General features: G+C 37.8%; 1 protein-coding gene across 2 annotated transcripts in view; it reads left to right on the plus strand.

The window, feature by feature from the left end:
• Positions 1-14,875, plus strand: part of TTC33 (tetratricopeptide repeat domain 33) — a 43,881-nt gene extending 29,006 nt beyond the window's left edge. For both annotated transcript variants that reach the window (XM_009095809.4, XM_030237174.2), the window contains exons 4-5: positions 2,877-3,008; positions 11,665-14,875. In XM_009095809.4, coding sequence (XP_009094057.1) covers positions 2,877-3,008; positions 11,665-12,009 — 477 coding nt within the window. In that variant the 3' untranslated portion in view covers positions 12,010-14,875. The remainder of the gene's footprint in view (positions 1-2,876; positions 3,009-11,664) is intronic.
• Positions 14,876-16,392: the final 1,517 nt, after the last annotated feature.

Here is a 16,392-nt window from a genome sequence, read left to right on the forward strand (position 1 = left end):
CAGTCTTCTGATGAGAGTTGCCATGTTTAATTGGTTTTTTGCCACGGAGTTCTTCCAATTCTTCTAATCTCTCTTGTATGACTCTTTCTAAAGGTCTGTTAAATAAAGTTATTATAGGACATGGATGCTTTTGTTTTAAAGCGTGTAATAAGGATAGATTTCTTTGAGTAAAGCAAGTCCTGAAAATCCACTTACTGAATATCTTATATTTCCCTCCAGTCACTTTTGACTCATATGTGTGGGTGTGTGTGCGTGTGTGTGTGCCTGCTGTGAGAGTCTTAGGATGTTTTTTCTGCCTCATAAATTATTTTCCTAATTTTTTTTATTAATTTTAAGAATGTTTTTTAATAGAGTATTATGACTGTACAATGTATATCATTATATATATATATATACACACATTGCTTTATATGTACTCTGTATGTATATTATGAGTGTGTGTGTATATGTATACACGCATACTTGATGTGGCTGCACATTGAGCATGTGACAGGCATGCTGTGTGACAGGGAGGGCTACAGCGCATGTGGTTCCTGTTTGGCTTTGTCTTGCCCATGTGTCTGTACCCCAGAAGGACTGAGCACCACTTATCAAATCTGTGCACAGGAAATATTTGTGCTGGCAGTGTTTTTTATTCCCTGGTCATTGTGGTTTTTCAGGTGTGGAATAGCTGGTTTTTTGGTTCAGTTTCCAAGTAGCATACAGGGGTGTTTTATTAAAGTGGTAATGATGTACAGGTAGAGTAACCCAAGACAAGGCTGCACACACTCATGTCTGCCATCGTTGGTTCATTTTGATGACCTCTTCACCTGAAAAAAAAAAGTGTAGTAAAATAGCGTGCATTAATAAGTATGTGTGTTATATTGACTGACAAGTGTAGCTGAGTAATTTTATTAATAACTAAAAAATTACCTGTGTTGGATAAAAAGCATATACATTCAAATGTGTGTTTGTTTGAATGTACTTGGAGAATCTAATGCCAAAATTATTAGTAGCAAAGTAATTACTACGTGATCTGGAAGAGCATTTTTAAAGCAGCTGTTTATGCTGGTGCACACAATAGTCATAAATAGATGAAAGTGGAATAAGTACCTTTATTAGTAAAGTGTAATTCAGTAAACAAACCAGTGAAATTCATTAAATACTACAAATTATTTCCTAAGCATTTTCACAGATGTTTTGTAATTAGTTTGCAGTAGAAAGTACTGGTGGGAAATACAGAGTACTTTGGATGCGTAAAAATGTTCCTGGGAATGTATACTTGGATTTGTTTTCTCTTACGAGAATAAATACATTAAGACACTGATGTAGAAGATAGCTGATAGATGCAGAATCCCTTCATCTTGGTAGGATGTACCCATCTCCACTGGTAACAGTTTGATTCACTTCACACATCTGCTGCAGATAGGGGAAACTGCCCATACAAATGTAATTAATCTGAAAGTTTTGGAAAAACACATAACATTCATCATAGACTTTGATACCAAATGCAGTCATTGAGAATTGTTGAGCAGGAAAAAGAGGAAAGATGATATACTGCTATAGATTGTTTTTCTAAAGATTTTTTAGGTACTTCCTAAAAGAATTCTAAGGTACAGTCCATTGAATGGAATTAAAGTGAAGCCATACGACTAATCTTTAGAAAAGTTTAGTCATACTAGAACAGCAGAAGTATCAATCTAAAGGGCTATTCAGAAGCTATGCTTATGATGGTTCATGTTTTTTTCAGTGCAGGGTTGCTTTCTGTAGCAATTCTTTGCCTTCCCGTTTTCTCTCTTTCTCTTTTACACATGCACCTCTATGCTGTGCATGTACTATTTGTTAATTAAATACTCAAGATCATCACATTTAAATCCTGCTCTACTCCACACTCATATTTATCTATTTAATATATCATGGAACAATAAGGTTAAATAAATCTGTTTTGAACTTCAGCAATAGTCCTAACAAGTTCTAATATTATTCATCATAGTTGTGGTCAGTTGGGATGAAAGTGGTTGCCCACACATGAGTCTAACCCTTGTGGTTGACATTCTCATCATACTGCAGGAATGCAGTTGTCATTTGTTTCTTACACTGGTATCTATCACCATAGCATGTGGGTGTCTGAAATCATGATCTCAGAGTGATGCAGGTCTTCAGGTGATGTGCCAATCTCATTGGAAACATAAGGCAAGCTTTGAGCCACATTGTGTATTGCTAACTGTGATTTATTGTCTTAGTTATAGAGATTCAATTGAAGGAGAATAATCCTGTGGTAACTGCTGAGTAACAGAGATTTTCACATTCAGAAACCACGTTTTTCCTTACTTAATGTAGGTGACTTCACGTCTAAGTTAGGCTCTGCAGAATGCTTGTTCTCTAAATACAGCAGTCATTGTTAAGGTCTGTTTCCATGCTGAGTTACAGGGATTGTTTCTATAATTATATCATGTGCACTGCACTGTTTCTGGTAGATTACAGCTCTCTATTAAAAAGAATAAATACAGTCCAGGAGTTTTTCAACAGCACTTGCACATTTATTATGTTTAGCTCTCCATGTATTTGTCCTTCTGACTATTTTGTTATGCTTCTATAGACTGTAGGGTTTGTTGACAAAGAGAGACACCTTCAGAAGCAGTGAATCTACTTCTAATAGCATTGCTTGAATAGTTTGGGTGAATTATCCTCTAGCATGCCTGTTTCTCTCTGTGGGGGTTGAAATGAGTCTGGGTGACTATCTGAGGTCAGACAAGCAACTTTTAACTAAAAAAAGCTAGGTAAAATGAATCTTAGTTATTGAAACAGTGGTTGTTGCTTGGGTAATCCCAGAAAACTTAAATTTATTTTCAGTTTTGCTTATTTTTCTTCCTCTTCTTTTTCTATTTCTGATACAGGTCCTGATGTCTTTACATGAAATGTTCCCAGCAGTGCACGCAGCAGAAATGGCTGTCCAGAGAAACCCACGTTCCTGGGATGCCTGGCAGACTTTGGGACGTGCCCAGCTTGGATTAGGAGAGATAGCACTGGTAGGATAACAGAATTAATTGTGTATGAGAAAGAAGGTACAGAAATGCCAAGGTTGATGTCTATCCTTATGGTAACTTGAACATAGACAAGGAGAAAGATCGTTGTTATTTATCTCCAGTGTTCCCTCTGCTTTATTGTGTTTCACAAATGCTTCCTGTGTGGTTTTGTTGCTGGACTTGTGGAAGACTAGTCTAGTCGAAGAGTTTTGTGTCATATACTATATTTATGTGGTGGCTTTATGCAATAGAACAATTATGCTGACATAACTGCACATACTACATTCTGTGTGTTGTACTGCTACAGTGCGGCTCACCATAGTTTAAAGATGAGGATAATGTGAAGTCCAAGGATCAGCTGATTATTCAGGCTCAGTTTTTACACATGCCTGCTGATAAAGTTCTAGTGTCTTGTTTTCCTTTTGTCCTGCTTATCCAGCAAATAATGTGTGCCCATTGCTTCTTTCCTCTGGCTCTCTGATCTCAAAAGGTGGCTGAGGTTGCTTCTTCATTTAAAAAGAGAGCAAAAAAGCCAGGGATGCTTTGCAGTAGCTGAAATGCATCTTTTTTTCTGGGGTATAAAGTTTTTTGCTAGTTTCTGTGGAAACACAACAGGTGAACTTTCAAATTCAGACGCATTCCCAGAGGTCTATTAGAACACCATTGCATCATGACCTCTTAGATGAAAAAGATACTGGTTGTATTTTGAATAGAAGTAGCTGTGTGCTGTTTGATATAAATAAGTTTCTCGGTAATTTAGAGTGGTTTTGCAAAGTTACAATGTTTGGTCTGTTTGGATTTTCAAGAATTGAAAAAATGATAGGGTTTTTTTAATGGAGGTTAACAATTCATACAAAACTAGTTTTTAAAATGTAGTAAGAAGCAGTGTTAAAAACCCCAAACCACCAAAACAAATGCAAATTATGTGACTCACCTAGAGTCACAGAATGGTTTGGCTTGGAGGGAACCTTAAGGATCATCTAATTCCAACCCTATCCAGCCTCGCCTTGAACATTCCCAGAGATGGGGAATCTACAGCTTCTCTGAGCAACCCATGCCATATTCTCAGCACTTTCACAGTAAAGAATATCCCATCCTAATGCCTAAATTTCCCTCATTTCAGTTTGTTCCTATAACTCCTTGTCACTATGGTCCCTGATAAAGAGTCCCTCTGCAGCTTCCCTGTATTCCCCCTTCAGATACTGGCAGGTTGCCATGAGGTCTCCACACAACCTTCTCTTTTCCAGGCTGAACAGCCCCAACTTTCTCAGCCCGTCCTCACTGGGGAGGTGCTCCAGTCCTGTTAGACAAAACCTAAGACAAAACCTGTGTGTTACAGATGTGCAGCGTGCACCCTTTGTTGGTGCAATACCATAATATGAAATATCTCATATAAATCCATGTATATCTGTGTTTCAGCAGTAATGACATTCCATGGTTTTTGTAGTGTAGAAGGTTAGGGTTGATGGTCTGGTCTGTCTGGATCTTTTCCTTTTAAGTGTATGCAACTGTCACTGTAAATTGTGCCTGAGAATTTTAAATGCACTAGTCTCAGGAAAATTAGAGTTTTATTTCCTTCAAGGATCCTAAGTAACTGATGCTGTTTATTCTGTAAAAAAAGGTTCAGTTGCTGTAATATCAGTTATAAATAGTAATATACCTGTACTAGTTTTATCCAGCAGTTTGATTCAGGAGATCCTGTAAGATTTTTCTACACAGGCAAGTCATGAAGCACCAGTTGGACTGGATATTTTGAGTACTGGGCACCTAGTATTCATATTATTTTAATTTTGTCTAATTTTAGAGTAGCACTTCAGGTGCTCTCTTAGAGTGTATTGTTGACCTTAATCAGAAAGGCATCTAATTTATGTTTCTGAGACTATTCAGTGATGCAAAGCAAAGCATTTTAAGTGGGGACAATCAGAGATTTGCATCAAAGCACTTCATTAATCTGAAACACTACTCTAGGTGCTCCTGTAATTGTTAAATTGACCTTACTTTGATGACGAGCGAGGGAGGGGCGGTTGTGGCAGCTAGTTTGCCCTCTTAGTTTTTGATTCTCTCTGAGCAGGGAGCCTGAGGTGTGGAAGCTCCTGTTGCTGTCCCCAGTACCGTGGTACTGTCTGTTCATACTTCACTGCCTTTCTGTCTGTAGGGTGAATTGCCTTCTGGTAAATGTTTTCACATACAGAGAAGTTGGGGAGTTCTTCTAAAATGGAAATAATGTTCGCTATTTGTTTTTGAACCAAGCAATTTTTAAGGAATCTTAAGTGACTAAGATTGAAGGAGTTTTAAAATAAGAAATTAGTTCATAGTTACTGAACTTCTGGAGTCTTCTAGACCAAGTGGTTTAAGTCATAATTATTATTTTTCCATTAGTCTTTCATTGCCATGATTTTCTTTTTTTCCCTGTGTCATATTTTTTTACAAAGAAAAGTTAAGAAAGCATAAGTATCAAGACTATTTTAGTATATTTTTTTTTTTGAGATTTGGGAATTACTATCCTTCTCAAGAATTGCTTTTTCTACTTCTTTGTTTCATTTCTCCCCCACCAACATCTGTCTTCATTACCCACATCCTGCCAAATGGTCTGTTGTGAATACTTTTATTGCATCACAATGAATGATGCATTTTTTCTCAGGGAAAAAAACAGTTTACTCTATTTTAATTTGAAGTTTCCCAAGACTAAAATGCTGCTTCAAAACAAGTTTAATGTATATTATGAGCTGTGTAATAACAAAAAAAAGAGATACTTGCTTGGATATATTTTTTTGTCAAACTTGTGACAAAAAGAATGAGCTAAATGAGTCTCTTTTTATTTAGCTTTTATGAAAGCTGTTTGCTCTTTTTCTTCCCCTGAATTTACTTAATAGAGTAATTTAACAGTATTACTTAAATGTGAGCAAGGAAAACTTTATTTCTGTAAAGGCATAAATTCCTTAAATTCTACAAATCAATGTGCGGAGCACACCTGAGTAAACCTGCAATGTGCATTGTGAATGTAGTAACTAGGACTATTGCCAGGCTTGCAGTATTTCTCTCATTTCATTGCAAATACCTGGCTTTACAAATTAAATGTCCTGTAGTGCTGATAATATCTTAACTAGTTAACAATTTTGCACTAATAGCTTCATTACAACAGTTCCTCCTGTGAGATAGGGTGAGCCCCATACTTTGATTAATCAAGGGGAAAAAAAAAAAAAAAAGAAAACCAAACAAAAGTAATATTAAAAAGAAGATCCAGAACTAATCACAAGAAAATCAAGTACTGAATGAAAGCACTGAGTCTCCTGCCATGGAGAAATTCATCAGCTCTGTGACATGGTCATGGGCAGGCAGCTCAGGTGGCCCTGCTTGAGCAGGGGCTTGGCGCAGGCAACCTCAGAAGGTCCTGGCCATCCTCAGCCATCCTGTGGTTCTGATTTCAGCTTTACCCCATTCTGGATCCCTGGCAAACCTGGAGTACTGAGGATCACAAAGTTGAGAGGGAAGATCTGTAAATATGCACCAGTTGTGCATGGACTTTGATGTTTTGAAGGATGTGGTTGCCTGTATTCCTCCTAAGTAGTTTGTGCTTTAGCAGTCTTTTAAGTGTGACACATTTTGTCAAAAGAATCATGCCTTGACAATATGAGTCCTCAGATCAGCCCTTTCCTTTCATCTCTCTTGAAAGAAATAGTTTTTGGTCTTTTAGATAATGATGGGAGTTTTATACTCCCAAAGAGAGAAATGTCCGGATTTTATTGGAATGCAGCTAATTAACATAACTAATCTGAATTTGAGATAATTTTTCAACATGTTACAGATGTTATCATTTAGAAACATAGAGTATTTTGGTAATAAAAAGGAAATTGGTGGTTGGCCTTCCACTGAAAAGTCAAAATATTTAGGAAGTTTATAAGAGAGAAAGTACCATGCTTTTCATTAAAGTGGGGTTCTGTTAAATTCTTTTCAACAGCTTTAAACAGTCCTACTGAGTTAATGAGGTAATAGTCAGTAATATAAACTTCCCCAGGAAGATCTTGTGCTAATCCTGCCATAGAGTAACCCTTTTTTCTTTTTTAACCACTGTTAAAATTGTAAATTGTGAATATGTTTTTTTAAAATTGTAATTGTAAATATATTTTGTGATAGTGATTGTTAATGCACAAAAAGATCTTCTAGTCAGAGGTGATTTTTATTTTCCGTCAAGAAAGCTGAAGGGCAAACAAGTCTCCAAAAGTTTAAATGCCCTCTTGAGCTACATTTCTGCCAGGGGTACTCAGTTTTTGTAAGTGATTGTGACTGATTTAGCTGGCACCTACCTTTGTTAGATGCTCAGGACTTTCAAGGAGTGCATTTCTCAACACTGAGACCTTGTAATTGAAAGCTTTAGCTAAATCAGATGCACAGGATAAGACAAGCATGGGTGTTAAACAAAGTTTATTTGACCATTGTTTTAAAATTCCTGTAATAAATTTGGCAGTATAATTTGGTAATAAAGAGGTAAATGTGTCCTTTTCAGGATTTTCCTGATTTGCAAGATGAAAGTACTGGTAACTGGTAGTTTTATTTTCTTAGGCTATGTCAGTTTCTAGGATGGGATTGATTTTTGTGGTTGTTATTTCCTTGGTCCTCCTGGATCATATCCTTGTGTCTGGTAGAGCACAGTGTAAGAGGTCTGTGTGGTAGAGGCAGCCTGAAGCAGTGACTTCAGCAGAGCATGCAGCAGCCTTGCAGGGCTGTGCACCAAGGTGTAAAGGCAGAAGGGTGGTAAATGTGAGGAAAGAGGGCTGTGAGGAAATGACTTGGTGCAAAATGACATCTGTGAAATCTGTCACCAGAGCAAAAGAAAGTACAGGAGGGGGATAAGGAGGATACGAACTTCAGAAAGAGAAGGAAGGTGTGGAAGTGAGGAATCTCACACACATCTACCAGATGGAAACAATGACTCCTGTGCCTTTGGAATTCAGCCAAATCCCAATAAGCATAAGGCAAAAATAGTATTTCACATCTGGAAAATTACTATATTCCAAGTACTTTCTCCAGAACATGAGAGTTCTGGAACCTTTGAATAAAATGGTTTTGGAAATGTAAGAAGTGCAAAATATTGTGGTCACCTCATTTTGTAAGACACCAGAATTACTTTTGATTAATTTTTCAGAGAGAATTTCTTTATTGAAACCCAGAAATAATCTGAACAGAAAATTACACAGAAAAGTTCAAGATGACAGTTTAAAGTAAAAAAAAAAAAAAAAAAAAAATCTGCCATTCAGATTATACCATAGGAACTATTAAACTAGAGTGAAAATACCTGAAAGCATGTGACTTTTTTTCTTGTTTGAAGGAGAGAAATGTCATGAGGAGTCTTTAAATATACTAAAATGTCTTATTTCCCTATTTTCTACATTACTGTGATAAATGCTTATGTAAAAATTAGTTTTTTATGTTCATGGTGCGTAGTACAAAAATAAGACTCAAATTCCAGTAATATATTGTCATAGAATCATAGAAAGCTTTGGTTTGCAAGGGACCTGTAGAAGTCCTCTAGTCCAACCCCCTGCAATCAGCCAAGACATCTTCAGCTAGACCAGATTGCTCAGAGCCCTGTCCAGCCTGGCCTTAAATGTTTCTAGGGATGGGGCATCTCTCTCGGCAATGTGTTACGGCATCTCGGTAAATCATTGTAAACAGTATCTTCCTTACATCTAGCCTAAATCTTCCCTTTTTCAGTTTAAAATCAATCCCCCCTGTTCTATCACTGCATGTCCTTGTAGAAGTCCTTCTCCAGGTCTTTTGTGGGTCCTTACAGGTGCTGGGAGGCTGCTGTAAGGTGTCATGAACCCTTCTCGCCTCGGGCTTAACAATGCTCCAAATGCTCCCAAAGTGTCCTCATAGGAGTTGTGCTCCAGCCCCTGATCCTCTTTGTTGCCTCCTCTGGACTCACTCCGGCAGGTCCTGTCCCTCCCATGCTGGGAGCTCATCTCTGGATGCAGTGCTCCAGGTGGGTCTCACCAGAGCAGAGCAGAGGGGCAGAATCCCCTCCCTGCCCTGCTGCCCACGGGGCTCTGGATGCAGCCCAGGACACATTTGGCTCTCTGGGCTGTGAGTGCCATGGCTGGGGCATGTGCAGCTTTTCATTCATCAGCACCCCCAAGGACGATGCTGAGTGCTGTAGAAACACAGAAACAAAAAATTTTCCATGTTAAAGATCATCTAACACAGAAAGAGTTTACTTACTTAATCAATAGACATCCTTTGAAACAGGTCAGAAAGTGTCTGCCTAGTGTAACATAAAGGTCTACCACATACTTTGGTAACAGATAACAACCTCTTAAAATTCTGTCTTTTCGGGGGGTTTATGTATAGTGACAGTTACTAAGTTCATGTGTTTAAAAAAAGTGCAGTCTGATCAGAATTGCCCTTCACTCTTGAAGGCTGTGCAAACCAGCAGAGTAGACTCTACTCATGGGACAAATGGAAGATTGTTTGCTACAGATTACTATTTAGTGAGACAAAACGTAAGATACTTCAAAAGTGCATGTTTTTCAAATACTGTAATCCCACAAGGAAGAATGTCTTGCAGAAGGTTTTACATTGCACTTCCTTACAGAAGCAGAAGCAGATACAGGACTATACTGATAAAAAGTCCTGTAGTCCTTACATGCAGGTTCTCTAAAATCACAGCTCCTCTTTAAAATGAGGCTAGAAATACCAATTTTATGTAGTGTCACTGTGCTTTCCTGCAATGCGACAAGAAATTGGAGATTTTCATCTCCATTAGGAGAAGAATTGATAGTACCACTGTTCTTTTCTTCTGTCAAAATAGAAATTAGTGGCTTTGAGCACTATTCCAGTGGCAACATAAAATTTCAAATGGATGACAAGTGTGTATTTTTCAGTTTTACATTGCTGCTTTAAAATTAATCCCTCTGATCTTTTGCATCACTTAAAATTTACTTTAATATTTTGTTATTTCTTTATAAAAATGTCAAGCACAAAAACTCTTTTCTAATAGATTTACTAAGATGATCTTGTTATGCTGTATTGTATGAATCATCAAAGCAGCTTTGGCGCTTACCGAATGTTTATTGTGCATGAACATAACTATATAGACAGGTTTTAATTAGGGGACCTCTGTCATGGAAAACTTAAAAGCAGATGGTGTTTGTTTATATTTTGTTTTCAACAGAAATACAAAAATGAGCATTTAGTGTTTACTTGTTTTTCATGTGTCCCTGAAAATTAAAAGCTAGCAAGTTGAATAAAGTGACACTGTTTTACAAGAACTAAACTTCAATTCTTCTTCTCTTGAAAGTTCAGCATGCTCCTGCACCTCAGAGCTGGCTGTGGACCAATAATCAAGTTTTTTTTTTCTATCTGGAATTGAAAGGCTGCCTCTTACAACAGCAGTAATACTGATAGCATAGGCAGCATTTCTTAAATCTGATTTTCTCTCTCTTTCTTCTGAGTTCCCATCATATGGAGTTCATATATTCATCTGTGCCATCAGGAGGATAAGCCATCAGTTTCTGTCAGCACAGAAGAAAAGTTGTGATTTTCCAAATTAATTGGCATGCTTTAAGTGTTTATAAACAACAACAGATAAGTAAACTGTTATTTACCAGTTTTAATATTCAAGTTGCCAGAACTCTTCACAAATATCATCCCAATCCATTTCATCACAGTTTTCCCATCTTACAGGAAGGTTTCTGTACATGTCATAAGAGAGTTTTGCCACTAAGGTGATCCATTTTCATAACTGACTGTACAGTCATAAATGTGAAATACACTCATGCTTTTGTCTATATGTACCTAAGTTTGAGAAGGTAGGTTCAGCCTTGACCACTGTTAAGATAACTAAAAGACAATACAATTGTAATTCTTGGTGTAGCTTTTTTCTAGTATTATAGCAACCTCTTATTTTAGATGGTCACATTTCTTTGTTTTTAATTTTACAGCTTCTCTGTTGAGGATTAGTATTTGTGAGTATTTTCCCACTTGAACTGAGGAGAGCCTCATTAGCTACACTTACTTCTCCTAGTATTGTGTTGTTTATAAGATTATAGAAGTTCTTTCTTAGAGCAGCTCTCAAAGTTTGGAGTTCATTTGGCTCCTTCTGTGTATTTATTTACGTGTTTTTATAACCACGTACCTATTACAGAAACTCTTTACCATGTGGCTAGTATTAGTGTAGTGTTAGATCTGTATGTGAAATGATTGCATTTTAATTTAAAGGCAGCAATACCAGTGATACTTCAAGTTCCAGTCATCCCTTTTTTGTATTTCTTTAAACCATATCTGTCTGCTTTTGCCTTTATGTACATCTGATGATGAGAGCAAAGTGAAATAGGAAACCAGAACTGGAATAGAACTCCAAAAAATTGTTTTTCCTTTTACCTTTTTAATAACAGCATTGTTTTTCATATATGAACTCTCTTTGTGCCCTTGTTGCCAGGTACCTAGTTTTTTCATGCATTTTTGTCATTTCAGACACAATTCTTTGGGGGTCAGGCTGCTATTGAACCAAGATGAGGGAGGATTCCTCCAATAAAGATGGGAGTAAAACGGCTTTTGGTTTTGCTCAAATGATATATGTAATTTTTTTGTGTGTTAATTTCTATGAAAAAGGTAGGCTTTAAAATGTCCCATCGTTGTTTCTTCCTTGTTCTGCTTATAGGCAATCCGAAGCTTCCAGGTATCCTTACACATCTTTCCAATGAACCCTGAAGTATGGAAAGAAGACCTTTCCTGGGCAAGAAAACTACAGGAACAGCAGAAGGCCACAAAGACTGAGTCAACGCAAGCCCTGGCAAAAGAGCTCGTACAAGAGTCAATCCCAGACTATGACTTTGAAAGTGATGAAATTGTGGCAGTCTGTGCTGCCATTGCAGAGAAGGAGAAAGCTCTTTCAGCAGCTAAAACGATGGTGATTGTGTCTGCTTCAGGCACAGTAGAGACTGTTACTGAGCAGGACAATTGTCCTGCAACTCCTGATGAAACCCTTTTCATCAGGGCCCGGTAGGGCAGCCTCATGAGTTGTCATACCCATAGTTTTAAGAACTACTGTTATTTATTGTATTTTGCTTGCTTTGTGTTTGTTCTTTTTTTATTAAATGGTAGGATAGCCTACAAAAGTTAAAGAATTGAAGTTATTTTTCTTCCCTTAGTTAAAAAAGCAATGACCTGAGTAGTTGTTCCATCTGTATTTGTCAAAAAAAAAGCCAAGAGTTGATTCTAAAAATTCTAAATTCTTATGAACAAATGTAATGTTGAAATGCTTAACTGCATTCTAACAGCTGCTTCATCTTTGTGTATTTCATAATTTTACAAGTTAATGTGTACATTTTCCCAGTGATTAGGAAAGTTTTATTTAAACTGTTGAAGTGCTGTGGTTTATCCCCAGCTGGCAACTCAGCCCCACACAGCTGACTGCCTCCTGGTGGAATGGGGGGGAGAATTGGAAGAGGAAAAGTGAAAGAACTTGTGGGCTGAGATGGAGACAGCCTAATAGGGAAAGCAAAAGCTGCACATGCAAGCAAAGCAAAACAAGGGATTCACCCACCAGTTCCCATGGGCAGGCAGGCATTCAGGCATCCCCAGGAAAGCAAGGCTACATCACGTGTGACTTGTGAGGACACTGAGAATGTCCTACCTCCTTCTTTTGCCAGTTCTGTGTGTTGTGCTGTGAGATTGAATATCCCCATTTTCAGCTAGGGTCAGCTGTTCCGGCTTGTCTCCTCCCAGCTTCTTGTGCACCCCCAATCTTCTCACTGTTGGGGTGGGATGAGAAGCAGGAAGAGGTCTTGACCCTGTGCAAGCACTGCTCAGCAATAATAAAAACAACTCTGTGTTACCAATATTTGCCAGCACTAAGTGAAAACCTAGCCCCCTACTAGCAACTCTCCAGAAAATTAACTCTATTCCAGCCAAAACCAGCCCAAAAAGAAAAAGGGATGTTTAAATATTACTTCGATCACTACTAATTAACATTATTTTTCTTCCAGTAAAAGCTGGAAGAAAAGTGAACTGTTTTCTGTTATTGACAGTCTTTATTTTCATTAAGATTACTTTTTCTATGAGAAAGTGTCCTATGAAGCAGTGATGGATTATTATTTTGTAGAAACCTTTATGTTGCTTTCAATGTTTTGCCAAGCAAAGTCCTGAATGCTTAGTTAAAACTAAATGTTTCACCAGAAGAAAGAACACTGTGACTGAAACTGGCCTTATCTTGTGTGCTGTGCTACAGACATCACCAAAAGTAGAATGGTGGGAGTAGGAAAATGGCTGAATTGTATTGTATTTGGAGCTTTTCTTTCCTAGTGAGGCTAGTCTGATGAAGGAAGTCAATTTGCTTTTCCTAATTCTTATGACCTGCCATTAAAAGTATGCTCTTCGGGAAAGAGTGAGTCTTCCAGGACGGTGCTGTTGGAGGAGTCTTCCTTTTTATCCTTTTTGGATTTTGGATACAGTGGTGGGTAATGAGGCATACCCTAGGAAATTTTTTAAAATGTTGATATTTTTCAGGGGAAGATGGCAATAGGCAGTTCAGAGAAATGAAATCAGGCTGGTTCTTTGATGTGCTCTGTGCTGAGACTGTTCTTATTTCATTGTCTTGGAGACATGGTAGAGATGATCACTTCCTAACAGTACTGGAAAAAATGGTCAGCTGAGGAATTCCTGACGAATTCAGTTTGGGAACATGTAATTTTTTACTTGATAAAATTTTGTATAATAATAGATAGTTTTGTAGACAAGGGAAACTTCTGAAATCAGTCATCTTTGCACTTTTCAAGTCTGATTTCTAATTTCAAAATAATGCATTTTAAAAGAAAATAATGTTGCTTGAGAAGTGTAGTGGTTTTGCAGTGGAAAATGCATTGCAGAAAAACTCAAATCATACCTTCTGGTATCAGAGTATCTTTATTTAAGAGGATACATACAGTTTTTTAAAAAGACGTAATTGCCCTGTTCTACTAAGCTTTCATTAATTTTTGCAAGAGTCTCCCTAAATTTTTTTTGTATTAGTGAATTTTTAGATCTATGCTTGCATGAGCACAGATTCACACAAAATCACACCTTTTACTATTTTCTGAGTATTCAAAATAATTAAAACTACAGTGGCATAAATATATTAAGAAATGTAAAACATCATCATGCTACATTTTTATTTCTTCACTAAGTTCAGAACGATTTTAAATGCTTACTGGATAGGCACTTGATTAAGATATGGATTGATGGTTTAAATTATTAGAGTTAAAGGACTTATTAATCTTTCTCCTATCACTTAATACAATCTAGTCAGCCGTAGAAATAGCATGAGAGGGATTTGGACAGATTTCTTCAAAGAAGCGGTCTTCTCTGGCTGGAAAAGGAGATGTGTGAGATGCTCTAGGGTACGTTTTCATTTTGAAGGAGCTTGGCTGTATCCACCTCATCTTTTCTTTGCGCTTTGTACTTGTGCCACTGTTCTGTCTTTACTCATACAGGAAGGACTGCTGCCCTTCTCTCAGAGGCCTGTGTTATCACAGAATCTGTTTCCACTGAAATGATTCACAAAGTTCCTATTGACTTCAGCACTGCAGGGCCAGACTGGTGGAGGGGTGTACATCTGCACCATCTGGCTGCGACGGGCTCAAGGGGTGGTGGTTTCCATCTCATACACTAAATGTGTTTTCCTTCTGATTAGATTAGGTTATGAATTCTAGATATTGTCAAAACTGTAGTGTTTTGTAGAGCAGTTAAGTCCCTGGGACACTCTTTTCAAACTGGGGAGAAGTTCAAATATTGATGATTTCAACATTGTTTTTGTACAGCATGCTACGTTTTGCATGTATGTAATTTTCTGGATCGGTTTGCGGTTTGAATAAAATACTGACTTCTGCTGCTTAGTGATGCCTGTTTATTCTTGGGTTATAACAAAAATAAGTATTATTTCCTGTTCTGGAATGTTCCTCATTTTATAATTGACTTTTGTCTCTGGTGAACATGTTAATTTATTCAAAAAGAAAAGAAAACATCTTGGGGAAAAATATTTAACAAAAAGTGATGCTCAGAGCTTTTAAACCTTTCAGGGATATCCACATGAGATGGAGCAAAAGGAGATGTTATCCAAAACAGGATATTAGTGAAATACACTCCCTCTTTGACATTAGAAAATTATGTCTGTCATCATTAGTGGCAGTGACTGCAGCAGCTTCCATGTGTTTGCCTTCCATATGAGTCATACTAAAATGCTCAACTGTTGCTTTCAAGAGAAAAGCTTAAGAACAACACTGGGTTAGATGGATTCATTTTGCTTGATTAAGAAAACTACAGTTAAACGTTCAGATATATTTTTCCCTTCGAGTCCCTTTGTATACAGTGGAAAGACATACACAGCCTCACAGGGCCACTCATATGCTTTGTGTTAGATAAGTATCAGAATGAGTTGAATCAGCCTCCCAAGGTGCCTAATTATTTCTCTTGACAACAAAGGAAACTCAAGGTGACTGACTGGCAGTTAACCTAAAATGCTGAAACCAGGCATGTGACTTCCACTCTCATAGATGGAGATAAATATCTTTAAAAACCTTAAATGTACTGAGAGAGAAATAAATCCTTTCTGACAATACCAGAGAGTAAAAAAGGAATAAGGATCAGATAACCCAACAGTGACTCCTACTTGATAATACCATAAGATACTATATTTTAAAAGTAGTCATGGAGAGGGTTAGAAAGCAAATGGAGCAGTTTACTCTGGGTTTAGAGATCAAGATCAGAGAGGTAGCACTGGAAATTTGCTGGCCCACATAAGGTAAGTTCTCTCCCAGTCCTAAAACCAAGGCAAAGGAGGTAAAATACTAGCATTGAGATGCTATCTTTAATTTATTTTGAGTTCACAGAATTGCTATAAAACTATAATGACTGTAGTTAGGACTGGGGCACAGGGAAGCAGAAGCACGTGGGCTTGGTTTGTTGGCAGGTTGCAGGAGCTATGTATTTACTGTCTGTCACCGTCATGTTGACATGGTGTTCCCAGATGGTCTGGAGTCCCCAAGCTGTGGTATCTCCAGCGGGGCTGGTTCTGGAGCAGGAGGGACTGATGGGCACGGGTGACTGCTGAATCCTGCTAGGTGTGCTGCCTGGCTTTCAGGGCTGATTGCCTATGTGCCAGCAGGCTAGGAGCTGTAAGGTTTGTAAAGGATAAATGATCAAAGGGAATGTTTAGATGAGGGGATCAAGCTGCCCTTTTTTTCACAAAGCACTGAGTTTCTAGGTCTGTAAAGCTGGAAGGCCTAGAAGAGGGCCTGGAGTGCAAAGGCCTGGTGCTATTTGGTAGCTCTAAAAGTAAACCTGCCTTAAGTGGACCAGGTTTGCTATTGTGTCTGGCAGCAAAAATAAAACCTCAAGAACTTCCTGGCTTAGG

The sequence above is a fragment of the Serinus canaria genome, chromosome Z (genome assembly GCF_022539315.1).
Source record: "Serinus canaria isolate serCan28SL12 chromosome Z, serCan2020, whole genome shotgun sequence".
In the NCBI taxonomy this organism is placed as follows: domain Eukaryota; kingdom Metazoa; phylum Chordata; class Aves; order Passeriformes; family Fringillidae; genus Serinus; species Serinus canaria.